General features: G+C 41.1%; 1 protein-coding gene across 1 annotated transcript in view; it reads left to right on the plus strand.

The window, feature by feature from the left end:
- Window positions 1,538-16,687, plus strand: part of VWA8 (von Willebrand factor A domain containing 8) — a 376,045-nt gene continuing 360,895 nt past the window's right edge. Inside the window, exon 1 of the mRNA XM_018056795.1 lies at window positions 1,538-1,763. Coding sequence (XP_017912284.1) covers window positions 1,607-1,763 — 157 coding nt within the window. The 5' untranslated portion in view covers window positions 1,538-1,606. The remainder of the gene's footprint in view (window positions 1,764-16,687) is intronic.

A 16,687-nucleotide genomic window follows, 5' to 3' on the forward strand; every position in this document is an offset into this window, starting at 1 on the left:
CCCCTTTTGGCATGCATGACAGAGAGGCAGCTTTAGCCAGTGTCATACTTGCTTCTCTTACTAAAGACATAGATTATGCTCATGTAACTCTTGTACCAGTCCATCCTAAAGGAGATCAGTCCTGAATGTTCATTGGAAGGACTGATGTTGAAGCTGAAACTCCAGTACTTTGACCACTTGATGCCAAGAGCTGACTTATTTGAAAAGATCCTGATGCTGGGAAAGATTGAAGGTGAGAGGAGAAGGGAATGACAGAGGATGAGATGGCTGGATGGCATCACCGACTCCATGAACATGAGTCTGAGTGAACTCTGGAAGTTGGTGATGGACAGGGAGGCCTGGTGTGCTGCAGTCCGTGGGGTTGCAAAGAGTTGGACACGACTGAGCAACTGAACTGAACTCTTGCACGGGAGAACAACCCAAAAAGGGTTTGATTTGGGTACTTACTGACATTTTGGCCAGTGTATCGCCAAGATGTGAGTTTTCTGTTTAGAATTTATTAAGGTGTGGTAATAAAACATGCCCACTCCAGCATCCTTGCCTGGAAAATCCCATGGAGAGAGGAGCCTGGTGGACTGCAGTCCATGGGGTCGCAAAGAGTCAGGCAGGACTGAGAGACTAACACTAACTAATAAAACATGAGGGGGCGGGGGGGGGGGGAGGGTTAGGCTTTCAGGTATTGATTGAATACACAGGTGTGGTTACAACAAATCCAGATAGGTGTACCCACAATCTCCAGAACACCTATGCAATTCTGGAAAGGGTTTGAAGCAGTGTACTGGAAAGCTATGGTTTTGCCAGTAGTTATGTATGGATGTGACAGTTGGACCATAAAGAAGGCTGAAGAATTGATGCTTTTGAAGGTGGTGTTGAAGACTCTTGAGGGTCCCTTGGACTGCAAGGAGATCCGACCAGTCAATCCTAAACGAAAGCAACCCTGAATATTCACTGGAAGGACTGACGCTGAAGCTGAAGCTCCAATACTTTGGCCAAATGATGCGAAGAACCCGCTCAGGAGAAAGGACCCTGATGCTGGGAAAGATTGAGGGCAGGAGGAGAGGGGACGGCAGAGAATGAGATGGTTGTACGGCATCACTGACTGACTCAATGGACGTGAGTCTGAGCAAGCCCCTGGAGACGGTGAAGGTCAGGGAGGCCTGGCGTGCTGCAGTCCATGGGGTCACAGGGAAAACGAAATACACGAAGACCGGGCCATTAACCAAGAAAGAGTGACACCATCAAAGGCTCCTGACACCTTTCAGCATCTCCTGAAGTCCCTAGCACTGACGGGACCGTATGGAGCCGCCGGAGGCCTGTCAGGGAGTCCGGGGACGCGCCGCAGGTGAGGGCGAGGCGCGCCCCGGGGTCACCGCCGGCACGCGCTCCTCCCCGCCGGCCCCGGGCACGGCTCCAGGCGGCGGGGACCGGCACCCCAGCGGGCCCAGGGCCGCCCGGGCCGGCCAAGCCGGGCGCGCCGGGGGAAGGAATTTCCGGCGGACTCCGCGCGCCGCCGCTTCCTGTCCCCCTTGTCGTGCCGCCTCACGCCGCCCGTCCCGCAGCGCCGCTCGCCGCGGACCCCCTGTCCCTGCGCTCGGCGACGGCCCCCATGCAGTCGCGGCTCCTGCTCCTCGGGCCGCCTGGCGGCCCTCCGGCCGCGCGGCGCGTGCGGCTGCTCCTGCGGCAGGTGGTGCGGCGCCAGCCGGGAGGCGCCGCGCCGCGCTCGGAGGCCAGGCTTCTGCACGCAGGGGCGGGGGCCGGCTCAGGTAACCCGGGGCGCCCCGCGGCCGCGCTCGCCGCGCGCGGGCCCTCCGCGTCCCCGCGCCCCCTCACTCCCCGCGGCTTCCTTGGGAAGGAGCGCGGCTCCGGGAGCTCTAGTCTCCGCCTCTGTCTGCTGGGTAGCGCGGGGCCAGGCGTTTGCAGTCTCTGAGCCTCCTTCTGTGATGCGAGGGGCCTGGCTTTAGGTTCCTGATGATCTGAAATGATGCTTTTTCCTGACCCCAGTGGTTCCTTCACCATCCCACCCCGGGATTCTGACTTAGATTACTGTACACACAGGGGTTCATGCAGCTGCCCTCAGAGGCTGCGGAAAGCTGGGCCTGACCTTGCTCTCCGAGTCCCCAGGACCTGGATGGAAGTCAGTCCGTGCCATGTTCCAGCCAGGGCTGGCGGCCGCTGACAAGTGTGCGTTCTCGCCAGAGAACCCCTTCGTTCTGTTTTAAACGTATCCGTGAGCCTTTCTGTCGAAGTTCTGCTTGGAAGTTTTCTTTTCTCCCAGTTCACGATGTTCTAGAACCCAAACCGCAACTTGATTTAGTTTAAACCCTTGACTCTATGATTGAGGTCATGGAGACCTGGAAAAGAAAAGTGACTTCCTGCAGATCACACAGCTAACCCTTGGCAGTGAAAAGCACTAGTCCTAACCACTGGACCACCAGGGAATTCCCTGCTCAGATTTCTAAGCAAAGTATTTCCTGGCTCTGCCCGGGCTGGTTTTAGGGACTCTGTGTTTGTGCTGGAGTTAGATCCTTTGTGCTGGTTAAGGAAAGGGATGTATGTTGTTGCTTCACTTGAGTGGCAGAGTGATTGTAGGCAAGATATTCCGCGTTGTTGCTAAGAATAAGAGAGATTTTCACTATGAAATTGCTAGTTTCGTTGTTTCTTTTGCACGCTCCTCCCCCCACCCACCAATAATTTTCCTTGTCAGAAATGAGGGAGATTAAGTCCTATCCATTTGATTCATTTCATTGAACAAATGCTTTTTTCTTTTTTCCTGTATAGAGTTTTATTTCATGTTTTGCTCCTTTATCAATTATTACGTTTCTAGGATTTTTTTTTTTTTCTTCTTTCTTTGAGCTGTTTGTTTCTCCTTTGCCTTAGCAGAGGTCAAAGATCTATAACTCAGGCTTTAGAATGAATCAGCCTGGTTGGAGCCCATTTCTGCACTGTGTGTGTGTGTGTGTGTGTGTATATATGTATTTGGGGATTTGAGAGTAGGTTACCTAATTTTGTGTCCCAGTTTTCTTAACTGTAAAATGAGGATAAGGAAAGTATATTAGATAGGGTTGTTGTGAGGATTTAATTAGTTATTAGGGTCCCTGACATATATTAATGTTCAAAGTTAGCTTCTTTATTATTTTTAGTATATTTTCAGCTATGTGAGATTTATTGTTTTCTTGGCTTTAGAAGAAATGAAAACAGTTCCTTTTAGGTTTGAACTGTGAGAACTCTCTAGGTAGGCTGTTGCCTGTGTGTGTGCTGAATTGCTAAGTTGTGTCTGAATCTTTTTGGCCCATGGACTGTAGCCCAGCAGGCTCCTCTGTCCATGGGATTTTCCAGGCAAGAATACTGGAGTGGGTTCCCATTTCGTCCTCCAGGGGACCTTAGCAGGGTTAAGTCATGTGAACTTTAAATAATAATTGTTCTTTGTACATGAATAATACATGTTGACTATAAAAACATTTAGACATGACCTCAAAATGTGTATTATGTTGAGCAAATCCAAAGTACAAGCTTTGCTGCAAATGTGAGACTCACGTACACATTACTAATGACGTGTTCACTTCTTAGACTCAGTCACTTAGCGTCATGACACAAAGAGTAAGCTATGTTAACCCTACTTGCCTTGCTACCACAAAGATTCTTAAGGTTGAAGATACGAGGACTGAGGATAAATGTACCTGGAGACTCACCAGAGATCTGGACTCAAGTAAAAACAGCTGTGAGCCAGGTAAACAGGCAGCAAGCTCTGGGCTTCCCTCGGATGTAACACTGGCCATCAAGGTTGGAGTGTCCCCTTTTGAACCAGATGTCACACATAGAGAAATGTAAACCGCAAATAGCAGTGTGCCGTAATGAATTACAGGTTAGATTGGGAAGATGTGCTCATCTGCGCTCAGCCATGTGACTGGTAACTCTTCTCTCTGCCAGTAATTGACATTGCTTCCTAGTAGTTTGGAAAAAGAACAACACGGTACATAAACAATAGATACAAATTATATACTATTTTTATCTCTCCTAGGCTGTATGTACGTCTTATTTATTTTTATGTTCCTTTTTGTGCCTGTCAACTCGTTGTACCTAATAAGCATTCAGTGTATTATTATGTTCCAGTTCATACAGAGGGACCAGGAGTGACTGGAATTTGCTGTGTTGGCCTTTAAGATAGGAGCTTTATAAAGCCTGAGAGGCAGAGGAAAGAGAGGGTCATTTTGTTTAAAAACAAACAAACAAAACCAAACCCAAACCCACCGCTTTTTATCCTTTGTCTAAACATCCGTAATTTGTAAATTCTGCATATCTCTTTACACTTCAATTAGTTGTATTGTCTCTTGGTTTTAGAACAAAGAGGTTAACAAGGAGGTTAGCTGCTGCAGAGTTCTTTTGTTGTTGTTGTTTTGGCTGGCTAAGTTGCTTGTGGTATCTTAGTTCCCTGAGCTGTGGTTGAACTTGGGCCCTCAGCAGTGAGAGTGCAGAGTCTTAACCTCTGGACTGCCAGGGAATTCCCTGCAAAGAATTTTCAATAAAGATTATTGTAGTGTTTCCTCAGGAGGAGACAGATTAGTTCAGTAGGACTCTCATGTCAAACAGGCACAGGTGTATCATGGATCAAGTGATAATATGGAAACATAACTCTGTAACTCCACTTTGACATTTTGAACACCGTCCTTTTATACTGTTATTATTAAAGGGTTTCACTACTTTATGACTTTTGTGTATAAGTTTTTTAACAGAAGTATTTAAAAATTCTGTATAAGAAATCTATGTTTGTTGTAAGTAAAATACAGAGAAGTCCTCTAAAACGGACTGTTTCCATGTAGATTCATGATTGTCTTTTTTTTTTGTGTTAATGTTACCAGATTTTTTAAAGTGAAGTGAAGTCGCTCAATCGTGTCTGACTCTTGCGACCCCATGGACTGTAGCCTACCAGGCTCCTTGGTCCGTGGAATTCTCCAGGCAAGAATACTGGAGTGGCTTGCCATTTCCTTCTCCAGGGGATCTTCCCCACCCAGGGATTGAACCCTGGTCTCCTGCATTGTAGGCAGACGCTTTACCATCTGAGCTACCAGGGAAGCCCAGGTTTTGTAAAATAATATGTATATTATTATGTATATGAATACAAATTTCTTTTTAAAAAAGTGAATCATGTATGTTTTATAATTTATTCTCAGCTATTATTGTGAATGTATTAATATGGTGATAAATACTGCGCTATATGGTTATTTTAAATAAGCGTTAAGTTCATATATTTATCCATATAACTTATTTTACCAGTATCCTATTCTTAGACATTCAGGTTATCTATTTTTAAACCTATAAATGGTGTAATAAACATCCATCCGTATATATCTTTGTGATTTTAAGATTATATCCTTAGTTTATAATAGAATTAATGACTTTGGGGAAGGGAAACATAGAACTCCTGCTTCAATTCAGAAATATAGTGTAAAGGGGAAAACCTATATGTGTGTGTGCGCAAGTCTTAGCTCTCTATTTACTAGGCATTGAACTTTGGAGGAATTATTAACTACTTTGCACCTGAGGACAGTGAGTTTGTGTATTAAAGAATTTAGCAATAACATCCCAGGACAGTTGTAAGCGAATAAATTGCTAGGAAAACAATTTATTGGGAACACAGAGACTAACCTGGAAACTGCTGATAAATTTGGTTTCCTCTTGGGTCTAAGTTTTGTATTAAAAAAAAAAATGGCACTTACGTGGTTCTTAACTGAGGTAATTCCCCTTCCCCAGGGGGCATTCAGCAATGTCTGAATGCATTTTTGGTTGCCCTTACCAAGAGAAAGGGGGTGCTACTTATATCTAATGGGTAGAAACCCTTGAATCTGCTAAACATCCTACCATTCTACAGGACATCCCCTCACAATAAAGAATCATCTGGCCCAGTAAATCGGTCTGTTGAGAAACCTAGAAGTAAGCCAACTTCTTTGGTTGGTTTAGTTCAAAGTTGCAGGTCATTGAATTGTGAGTCTGTTTCAGAGTTGAATGTCCTAAGGTGTGTATATTAATTAACTTGATTTGTAGCCTACAATTTGGCAGGCAAGAATCATTGGATCTCCCATTGTAGAAGAAGGGCTGCCCATGGATGTGCCTGAAATATGTAACTAAGAAAAGCATTTTTGAGATAGATAAAGATCTTGGCAATAGAACAGCTTTGAACTATCTGAAGAAAATACCCACAATTCTCCTGGGTTGGCCAAAAATTAAATAAAAACTATCAGTCAAACAAAAAATGTAAAGACTTACTGCTGCTGCTAAGTCGCTTCAGTCATGTCCAACTCTGTGCGACCCCATAGACGGCAGCCCACCAGGCTCCTCTGTCCCTGGGATTCTCCAGGCAAGAACACTGGAGTGGGTCGCCATTGCCTTCTCCAATGCATGAAAGTGAAAAGTGAAAGTGAAGTTGCTCAGTCGTGCCCGACTCTTAGCGACCCATGGACTACAGCCTACCACGCTCCTCCGTCCATGGGATTTTCCAGGCAAGAGTACTGGAGTGGGGTGCCATTGAAACTATCAAATAAACTTCTGGCAGAGCTATATACTACAACGTTTGTTGATTAAAAATTGAAGAAAGAGCAATCTTTTTGATATTCAGTCCACACTGATAGCCATAAAGGAAAACAGAGGACAGAGGGTAGAGGATATAATTGGTGAAATTCTCTATGGACAAAAGAGTAATTGACAAATCTTTACTATAAAATAATACTTTAAATAAAAAAAGTGCTCTATAAAACTTGATCAAGAAGTCCTTTTGGCTTAATTTTATTCTAAAGCTAATCACTTGATGAAAATTTATGACTATTAGTATTATTTTGATTGAAATGTTTGTTCTCAGAATATCCTCAGGGTCAAAATGTCCTGTATTCCTCTGTGAGTATGTGTCTTCTTTGTAAAAGAGGAATAGTGACACTTGCTCCACCTGCCTTTACTATACAAAATTGGTTGTAGTAGTTAGCAGTCATGAGGTTTTCAGTGACAGAAATATGTACAGAAAAACGTGTCATGGGTTCACATAGATGAGCAGTCCAGTGACTTCAGCCTCGGCTAGTGTAGGATGTCAGAATTTCTTTAGGGCTTGGGCTCTCCGCCTTTCCCTTGGTTCCGCCACTCTCTACTCTTCCTCTGCTGAATCTGATTTTCTGCTGTATTGGTTTGTGTCTGGCAGGCTGTCTTAAGGTGGTAGCAGTGATAGCCTTACTGACAGGCCTAGATTTTGACTGTCCTTATAGCTCACAGTATGAGAAGAAGTTCAGTTCAGTTCAGTTCAGTTCAGTCGCTCAGTTGTGTCCGACTCTCTTCAACCCATGAATCACAGCACGCCCGGCCTCCCTGCCCATCACCAACTCCCGGAGTTCACTCAGACTCATGTCCATCGAGTCAGTGATGCCATCCAGCCATCTCATCCTCTGCCATCCCCTTCTCCTCCTGTCTTCAGTCTTTCCCAGCATCTGGGTCTTTTCCAGTGAGTCAGTTCTCATTGAAAGCTCAGTGCTTACATTTTGGTATTGTTTGTAATGATAAATGTAATAAATGTTAAGCAGCATATTCTATAACAATTTATACTTTCTGTTAACTCATTCTTAGTTATTCTAACAATTTCCATTATGAGTGTTTTATTAACTTGAATCTTTTTAAACAAATAATTACACTTAACCAAAATGTTTTTGTGGTTTATTTGAAGAGAGGCGTGCATTAATGTCTTTTGCTTATGCTGTATTGCCTGTTGTGTAAGTATTATTATTGTCTTTTAGATTAATACTTATAGTACTTCCCCTATATGAATCCTTTACAGATAAATGACGATTTTTTTTTTACATTTTTGCTCAGTTTATTATATTTTTAGTTACTAGATTTCTGAGCACGTTAGAAGATGGGCTATTCTCAAAGAATGTAGAAAATGGGGCTTGAAACAAAACCTAATGAAGAAAAACAGTATTTGACTAAAAACTATTGGGTTGGCCATAAGTCTGTTTGAGTTTTTCCATAAGACATTATGGAATAACCTGAAGGAACTTCTGGTCCAACCCAATGTAATCATTCATTTATATATTCATTTATTGAATACCTGCTTGGTTTGAGGTATTATTTTTGGTGCTGGGGATACAAAAATAATTAAAACATAGACTTTGCTGACAAAATGCTATAGTCTTACAGACTGAACAGTGGTCTTCAAATGTTTTTCTCACTTAGTTCTTAGGTTTTACAAATATATATCCCCATGTACATTTTTAGGTGGATATCTAGAAATTTCCCTGATAAGTATAAATAGTTGAAGAGCATGTTGTCTCCATTGTATTGTAAATATTGACATTTAAAACCAAAAATTGTTACAACACTCTTTAAAATGTATTTTTAAAATGTGTAGTCTGAAAAACAAAGCACAGCCTAGAAGCTGAGAGTTTTATTTGGTGGATTTTCTGAGGATTTCAGGGCCAGGACACTGCATCGAAGACGACTTTGAGAGACTGCTCCAGGGCCAAGCGGGGGGGCCAGCGTATGTAGGAGATTTTGCAGTGAAGACCAGGTGGTTAGAGCATCGAAAGGACGTTGTTAGTGAAGGAAGACCAGGTGTCTGCAGTTACGGGACGTCGTGCTTTCCTGTGTGTGGAAGGGCGCAAAGCAGGGCTCGCTCCTTTGAACCACGCTTCCGACAGCTGGGGCCGGTACCCTCTGCCTTCTCACCTCATGTCCCCTCAGAGTGCACTTTCAAGGGTGGCTGTAGCGGTGGGGAGCTTGCTTCCATCCTGAGTCCCCTCAGGGCTCACCTTTGGGTGGGTGTAACGTGTGGCTTGATGGCTGCAACATTCTTTGTTTACTGATATGGCAGGCAGTATTTTAGTTCACGGTCTCTCCGGTCCAAAATATGACCAATGTTTGAGAGACATTTCACAACCAACTTTTGTCCCACATTGCTAGGAATGCTTATTCCTAGGTCAGGCAAAGGTTCTTGATATACCACTCCAGGTGCTAATTTCTGGATTAGACCCCATTGATAATTTAAAATCCTCTGGATCCTCTGATTTACTAGTCTATTATGATCCAGAAAATGTTTTCTCTTGTTGCTTTTTCCCATACGTAGAATTATACTGTTACAATTAACCTATTTATTTTGAAAATTGTTAGTATGTAGAATTATAAATGTGATCTAATACCTCAAGATGTTTAGCCATTATCAATTTTCTTGCCTGGTTACACATTGGGTAATGTAAGAGAAAAGAATCTTATAAAATAGATAGGATATAAGTAATACAGCTAATAGCATTGGTAAAGTCAAGGTGTAGCAGGGAGACACAAAGAATGAAGAGTATGGAAACAGAACAAATTAATGATTAGTATGACTCGTTATTAGTATAACTAGTTATAATTGGTTGCAATAAACCATCAAGTCCACAGAAAGCTAGCCAGAGAAGCCAAATTCTGGAAGGATCAGGTAGAGAGAAAAATGTTATATTTTTGTTTACAAAGGTATAGTTCATCAATTTGTTGTAGGCCATAGCATAAGAGGTAAGTTTTTTTTTTTTCTGGGCAACAAATATTAAAAGCCAATATGTTTCCGAAAAAGTCATAAAGTTATAAATCATATTTATCTAAAGACTTTCAGAAACTTGTATTTGTTAAAAAGTCCTTTTTATGAGTCTTCTTGACTCATTTTGTTGAACTATCAGTGTAAACTAATGATTGTCTATAAAGGACGAAACTTAGACTGGCATGGTTAGAGATTTGAGTACAGCGCAGTTGGCAAGAAACTTGGCTGTTTCTGTGACATGAAACATTTTAAGAGAACCAGGTGGTGCTAGTGTTACCCTCCTGCCAATGCAAGAGACTTAAGAGACCCGGGTTCGATCCCTGGGTTGGGAAGATCCCCTGGAGGAGGGCATGGCAGCTCACTCCAGTACTCTTGCCTGGAGAACCCCATGGACAGAGGAGCCCGATGGGCTATAGCGCACAGAGTCGCACATAGTTGGACACACCTGAAGCGACTTAGCACACACACAGGATTATGACTGATAACATTATATCAGGGCATCTATCAGATTTTAGGAATTCCATATAAATTTTGGAATATATTAATGACATTCACCTCTACATTATAACCTAAAGTTCACCTCCAGACAATGTTTCTCAAGTAATTCAACATACCAAATAAGCCTAATTAGTTTAACAGTCCTCTTTGAGGTTTCGCAGTGTTCCTTTGAAGAGTTGTTTTCAGTGCTCAGTTGCTAAGTCATGTCCAGCTCTTTGTGACCCCATGGATTTTAGCCCACCAGGCTCAGACTTTGTCCGTGGGATTTCCTAGGCAAGAATACTGGAGTGGGTTGCCATTTCCTTCTTCATTTGAAGAGTTAGCTGGAAGCTAAAAGAACTTGTTAGATTTTCATGTTTGGGAAGTTTGTTAACAATATCAAAAAGGTTTAAAACACAATAAGGAGGGAGGGGATATGTATACATATAGCTGATTCATGTTGTTGTACAGCAGAAACTAATGTAATATTATAAAGCGATTATACCCCAATTTAAAAACAAGAACACACACAATAGTATCATAGGTCATATGAATTGATGTTTATTTAACCAAAGTCACAAATGATTTCAGAAAACAAATACAGATCACTTAAGGGCGCGGGAACTCACACAGTCTGCTATGAAAGGCAAACATACATGTATAGTGAGATGCAAAGTCTAGGCTCACTGAGCTCATTCCTTTGATAGCCATCTCAGATAACTGGGCCAGTATCCTGTGCTTTCTGATCAAAGGCAAAGGAAACTGCTCTCTTAAAAGAGAGAGAAAATTAGAGCTAGTCTTTTACCAGCTTACTTTTAACAACAAAATTCACTTAATTAACTTTGATCTAAATCTAGCCAATCCTGACCATCCACAAACCTTCCATCACTGCCTGTATCTGTCTTTGTCTAGTTTGTCCTAATTTAGTCTTTCCATCCAGAAACAACCAGCTCTAAGATAAACTTACTTTCTTTTCTCTTAATAACATGTAGTTCCATTTTTAATGCCTCCTTTTCTGAAAAACACACATTCCATTTTCCTACTATATACTGAAATGTTTCCTTTATTATTTCTGTTAGCTTTAATTACATGTTTAAATTAGAATCCTCAACTCTTAAAAACCTTAATTTCTAGTGAAAACTAAGAAGTAAGCAATTACGAACCGTCTTTTACATTAGCTTTCTGTAGATTGGCGAACATAAATACTAGTGATAATTTCTAAAAACCTTTCCTTTTTTATAGAGAACATCTCAGGGTAGCACCAAACATATTCATTAATAAGTCCTAAAAACCTTTAGTTTCTCTGTTAAGTAATTGACATATCTTATTTTATTTGAGAATGACTTGTTATTTAATAAACTTCCATCACCTAATTTAGCATAGCTCTAAATTAAAGTTGCCAAATATTTGGAGAGATTATTCTTAAGTAGACATTCCTTAAATATAAATATTCCTTAAAAGTTCATCTAAAAACTATCTCATTTGCATTGAATTCACTTGTAAATATTTATTATACCAAGTTATTTTTCATACTGACAAATTTGCAATAGATACTAACAAATTTTATTTAACTTCCATTAAACCTTGGTACAATAAGTATTGTACCTAATGTTGGTCACTCTAAAGACATGTCCATATTAATTAGCTCAACAAACTTAAACTAACCTTAAGACCAGGTATTAACTTAATATTAAATATTTTCAATTAACATGAACTTGAAAGTCATTTTGATCAGTTTCTTTCTGTGTAGAAATATTCAGTTTGTAAGCATTTACTTTTGAGTCAATTAAATAGAGCTCTTATAAATTTAATTTTGATATTTTCTAGAGATAGAGATATCTCATATATATAATGTGTACAGAGATATGTGAATAGGCAAAACTAGAGAGCTCATGGCTTCACTTAAGAAACTTAGAAATGAATCGGGTATTACAGTATAAACTTACTAGTTTGTAAATAACACTTGAGATGAATTAAATTGGCGTGCTTAGATGACTGAGACTTTACTATTTGTGGAAAAGAGATTTAAAGATTTGTGTTTGTCTTTGATAAAGATTCTAAGAAGTCTATGAATTAGATTTTCAGTTGAGGGAGGCTTTCCAGTGGTTTGAATTTAAAATTACCACCTTTGTAATTTTTTCCCCTTGGCTTCAGGTTTTGCCTGACTGAGCAATTAGACTCAATCTCAGGTCATTGTGGGCTATATTTACATTTCTGATTTGCAGAGCTTTGCAGAACAAAAACAGTTGTTTTTAATTACCCGAAGAACTGTTTGTCACCTCAGTGATGTTAAAAGATTGATTTGCCGCTATATATATATATATATATGTTTATATGTATTTTATTATATAATTATATATATAATATTTGAAAGTTGCTTTGCCATATCAGAGATTTCTAATTCAAATTTAAGAGTTCTATGTTCTAGAATTTTAGAGTTTACTCTATCATGCCTTCAAAAACTCATATAAAGCATTCAATAAAGAGCCTCTTTCTAAGTTCATAAGTTAAACCCAGAACAAAATCACTGTTTTTATTTTTATTAGTCCTTGAATATTAGTTCCCACTTTTTTCTCCATTGTATGGCTCAGGTGTGTGTGTGTGTGAAGTTGCTCAGTCATGTCCGACTCTTTGCGACCCCATGGACTGTAGCCTACCAGGCTCCTCTGTCCATGGGATTTTCCAAGCAATAGTACTGGAGTGGATTGCCATTTCCTTCTCCAGGGGATCTTCCCGACCCAGGGATCGAACCCAGGTCTCCCGCATTGTAGACAGACGCTTTACCATCTAAGCCACCAGGGAAGTCCCTATTGATTTCCTTTAATATATTTAATTAGTATTTCCTGACAAGCAGATCTATATGTTTTGTCTTATAATACCACACAGGGAAATATTCCTCAGTGAAACATGTCTATCTCAGAATTAAAGAAAACAGATGTAGCCATCTTATATAAAACCAATGAAAATATATCAATTCTTATATACTTATTTCAGTTCTATGTTTTATATCTTTAGCTTTCACTAGAATCCAGTCAGCAAGTTTCGATCTTACAGGAGGAGTTCTAGAAGTTTTTCTTTTTATTCCCTGTCCATTTTATCTATTTTTTTTTTTAAAGGCTCTGGGATCCCCATAGAGGGCGTAGAGCCATGAAACTCAGGCCCTTTTGTTAATCTTGATTAATTGGCCTAATTGTTGGTCAGGTATCTCAGTGTAATTTTTTTTCCAGCCCCTTAAACCTATACTTAACAAATCTGGAGTAAATAGAGTGGACTTGTTTGGCTTTTAATGTTGGGGACCACATGGGTTTCCCTTCTGGTCCACTTAACCTTAGGTAGTGTAATATCAAAACCTTGTGTTTTAATCCCTTAAGTGTCCATTTTATTTATTGCATTTTGAATAACCATTTAAAGATTTCTTTATCTATTTGGGGTAAGTCTTTTTAAGATTTCTACCTTGTTGGAAAAAGTATCTAGACTTTCCTTACAGTTTTTTTTCCTGTTAACATTAATTATTCTGATGTTTTTAGTAGCATCTGTAAGACCCATGGAGGGGAAGCAAAGACCACAAATAAAACTTCCCAAACTGCTTTTTTTTCTTCCTTGTTTTAAACTAAGGAAGTTCTAGGGATAGCCATTAGATATATTTCCTTTTTCCCATCTTTAATTTAATTTTTATAGATACCAGTAAAACAGCCGTTTATAATGATAGCTCTCTAAAAACTTACCAGTTTAAAAGCTTCTCTAATTTAAAGGATTCATTATTTGGCTATTAATGAGATATATACTAACAGTGATTCAAACTAGTAAGATGTAAGAGGCTTCCCTGTACGAGAATGGGGAGGATGTCACCTAAATAAAATTCTTAAAGTACACGCACGCACGCGCGCGCGCGCGCACACACACACACACACTCATCATTTGGCTATTAATGAGATATATACTAACAGTGATTCAAACTAGTAAGATGTAAGAGGCTTCCCTGTACGAGAATGGGGAGGATGTCACCTAAATAAAATTCTTAAAGTACACGCGCGCGCGCGCGCACACACACGCGCACACACACACGCGCACACACACACACACACACACACCTCCCTAAGAAGATCAGGCAGAACATTTATTGATACATCTCAAAGACACAGGAAGAGAAATGCAAGTCTCCTCTACAAAGATTTTGTTTAAGGTCAGAATTCTGAAAAGATATTTTTTATCAAGCCAAATTTTTAACTTAACTGCATACACACACCTCCCCCCTCCCCCAGTTTGGTCATTTAAGGTTAAGAAATTTTTTTAGTAAAATTTAGGTACTTTCAAGTATGATCTAGCTGGAGTATTAGCTGGAGGCTGGTTTCCAGTTCTCCTTTAAAAATTTCAAGTCATTCTCCTCCCCCAACCTCTCAACTCAGACCTCTCAATTTCTTTTACTGAGCAAATTCCAGACTCCCCTATCTTCCAGTTAGGGATGTCTCTCAGTGTTTTTCAACAGGGCTCCCCTAATACCTTTAGATTAGGGCATCACTCCCTAATATCTTTCAACTGGTACTGAGATGCTGCCAAATGAAACTCAGAGTCATCAGCCATTAACAGGAGATCCTGGAGCCAGGAGAGACCCAGATTCATCTGGACTCTGAGGAGGTGGACGGGCACAAGAGGGCTCTGCTCTCTCAGGGTTCTGGATCCCCATAGAGTTTAGGCAAAGGAGACAAGTATGCCCTGCTTGGTTGGCAAAACTGTTGTCTGAAAAAAGTGCACAGCCTAGAAGTTGAGAGTTATGTCTTATTTGGCAGACTTTCTGAGGACTTCAAACCCAGGACATAGCATCTCAGATAACTCTGAGAGACTGCTCCAAAGAGGCAATGAGGGGGAGTCAGAGTATGTAGGAGATTTTGCAGTACAGATCAGCTACTCAGAACACATCAAAAGATCACTGTTAATGAAAAAATAAAACAACCAGACAACCCAAGTTAAGGAATTTAGTGCTTTTCTATGGATCAGTTCAGTTTAGTTGCTCAGTCATGTCCAACTCTTTGCAACCCCATGGACTGCAGCACACTAGGCTTCACTGTCTGTCACCAACTCCCGGAGCTTGCTCAAACTCATGTGCATTGAGTAGGTGATGTCATCCAACCATCTCATCCTCTGTTGAAGGAGACTCCTGCCTTCAATCTTTCCCAGCATCAAGGTCTTAGCCAGTGAGTCAGTTCTTCGCATCAGGTGGCCAAAGGATTGGAGTTTCAGCTTCAGCATCAGTCCTTCCAATGAATATTTAGGACTGATCTCCTTTAGGATGGACTGGTTGGATCTCCTTGCAGTCCAAGGGACTCTCAAGAGCCTTCTCCAACACCACAGTTCAAAGGCATCAATTCTTTGGTGCTCAACCTTTTATATTGTTCAGCTCTCACATCCATACATGACTACTGGAAAAACCATAGCTTTGACTAGACGGACCTTTGTCGGTAAAGTAATGTCTCTGCTTTTTTTGCCTTCTAGGCTGAGATAAAAAGCATCATTTTCTCAGATAGATCTGGTAGAGCTGGTTGTAGATGGTTGGACAACACACACAGAGAACATAGAGTTCTGTTCTTCTCATGTTAAATTTGAGGTGTGTCTGGAATTTCAAAGTGTCCAAAAGGCTACTGAGAGGCATGGAACTCAGGAGAGAGATCTCAGCCAAAGTAGACATGTAAGACTTTAATTGTACAGAGGTCAAAGCGGGGCCATTGGTATGGATTAGATGATTCAGCAAAGTGTATCATGGTAACAACAGTTAGCCAAGAACATTGGCATTTGAGGCAGGAAGGACAAATGCTCCCACCCTGTGAGTGTCATTTTCCTCTTTGCCTGCAGCAGGCATGACAAATTGATCACTGCCCTGTTTGTTTTATTTATTAGTTGTTAATAGTAATTATGATTAGTTTGGCTGGCTGCGTTTTTGTTGCTCTGAGAGCTTTGCTCCAGCTGGGGTGAGCAGGGGCCACTCTCTAGTTGGGGTGCACGGGCTTCTCGTTGCAGTGGACTCCCTTGTTGCAGGGCACAGGCTGTAGGGTGCTTGGGCTGCAGGAGCTGCAGTTCCCAGGCTCCAGAGCCCAGGCTCAGTCGTGCTGCATGGGCGTAGTTTGCTCCATGGTATGTGGGGTCTTCTGGGACCAGAGATCAAACGTGTTTCTCCTTCATTGCCAGGTGGATTCTTTACCTTAGAGCCAACCAGGGAAGCCCACTACACTGCTTCTTAATGAGCCCAATTTCCATTGTGAATTCTTCTTTGGGTTTTTTGGAAGCCTGTTACTTGATTCCCAAATGTCATCTTTTTGTTATGAGGTTCTAGTTTAATTCCATTTTGATCAGAAAGTATACTTTGTATGATTTCAGTCCTTTGAAATTTATCAAGACTTGCATTATGAGGCAGCCAGAGATCGAGTTTGGTGAATGTTGCATGTGTGTTTAAAGAGAATTCTGCCATTGTTGGGTGCAGTGTTCCAGAAGGGCGATTTAGGCTAAGTGGTTTATAATGTTTTCAGGTCTTTGCTTCTACGCTTGGTCTTAGCCGGAAGGTCAGGAAGGGATCGCCTTTACTCCCATATTCTTCTTTTTTCCCCTCCTCTTCCGTTGCTTCTGAGAGAGTCGTAGTAAGATATGATTTTAAAGTTGTCTCCTGTCGCTTCTCAGTCC

Source organism: Capra hircus, chromosome 12 (genome assembly GCF_001704415.2).
Source record: "Capra hircus breed San Clemente chromosome 12, ASM170441v1, whole genome shotgun sequence".
Classification (NCBI taxonomy): Eukaryota; Metazoa; Chordata; class Mammalia; order Artiodactyla; family Bovidae; genus Capra; species Capra hircus.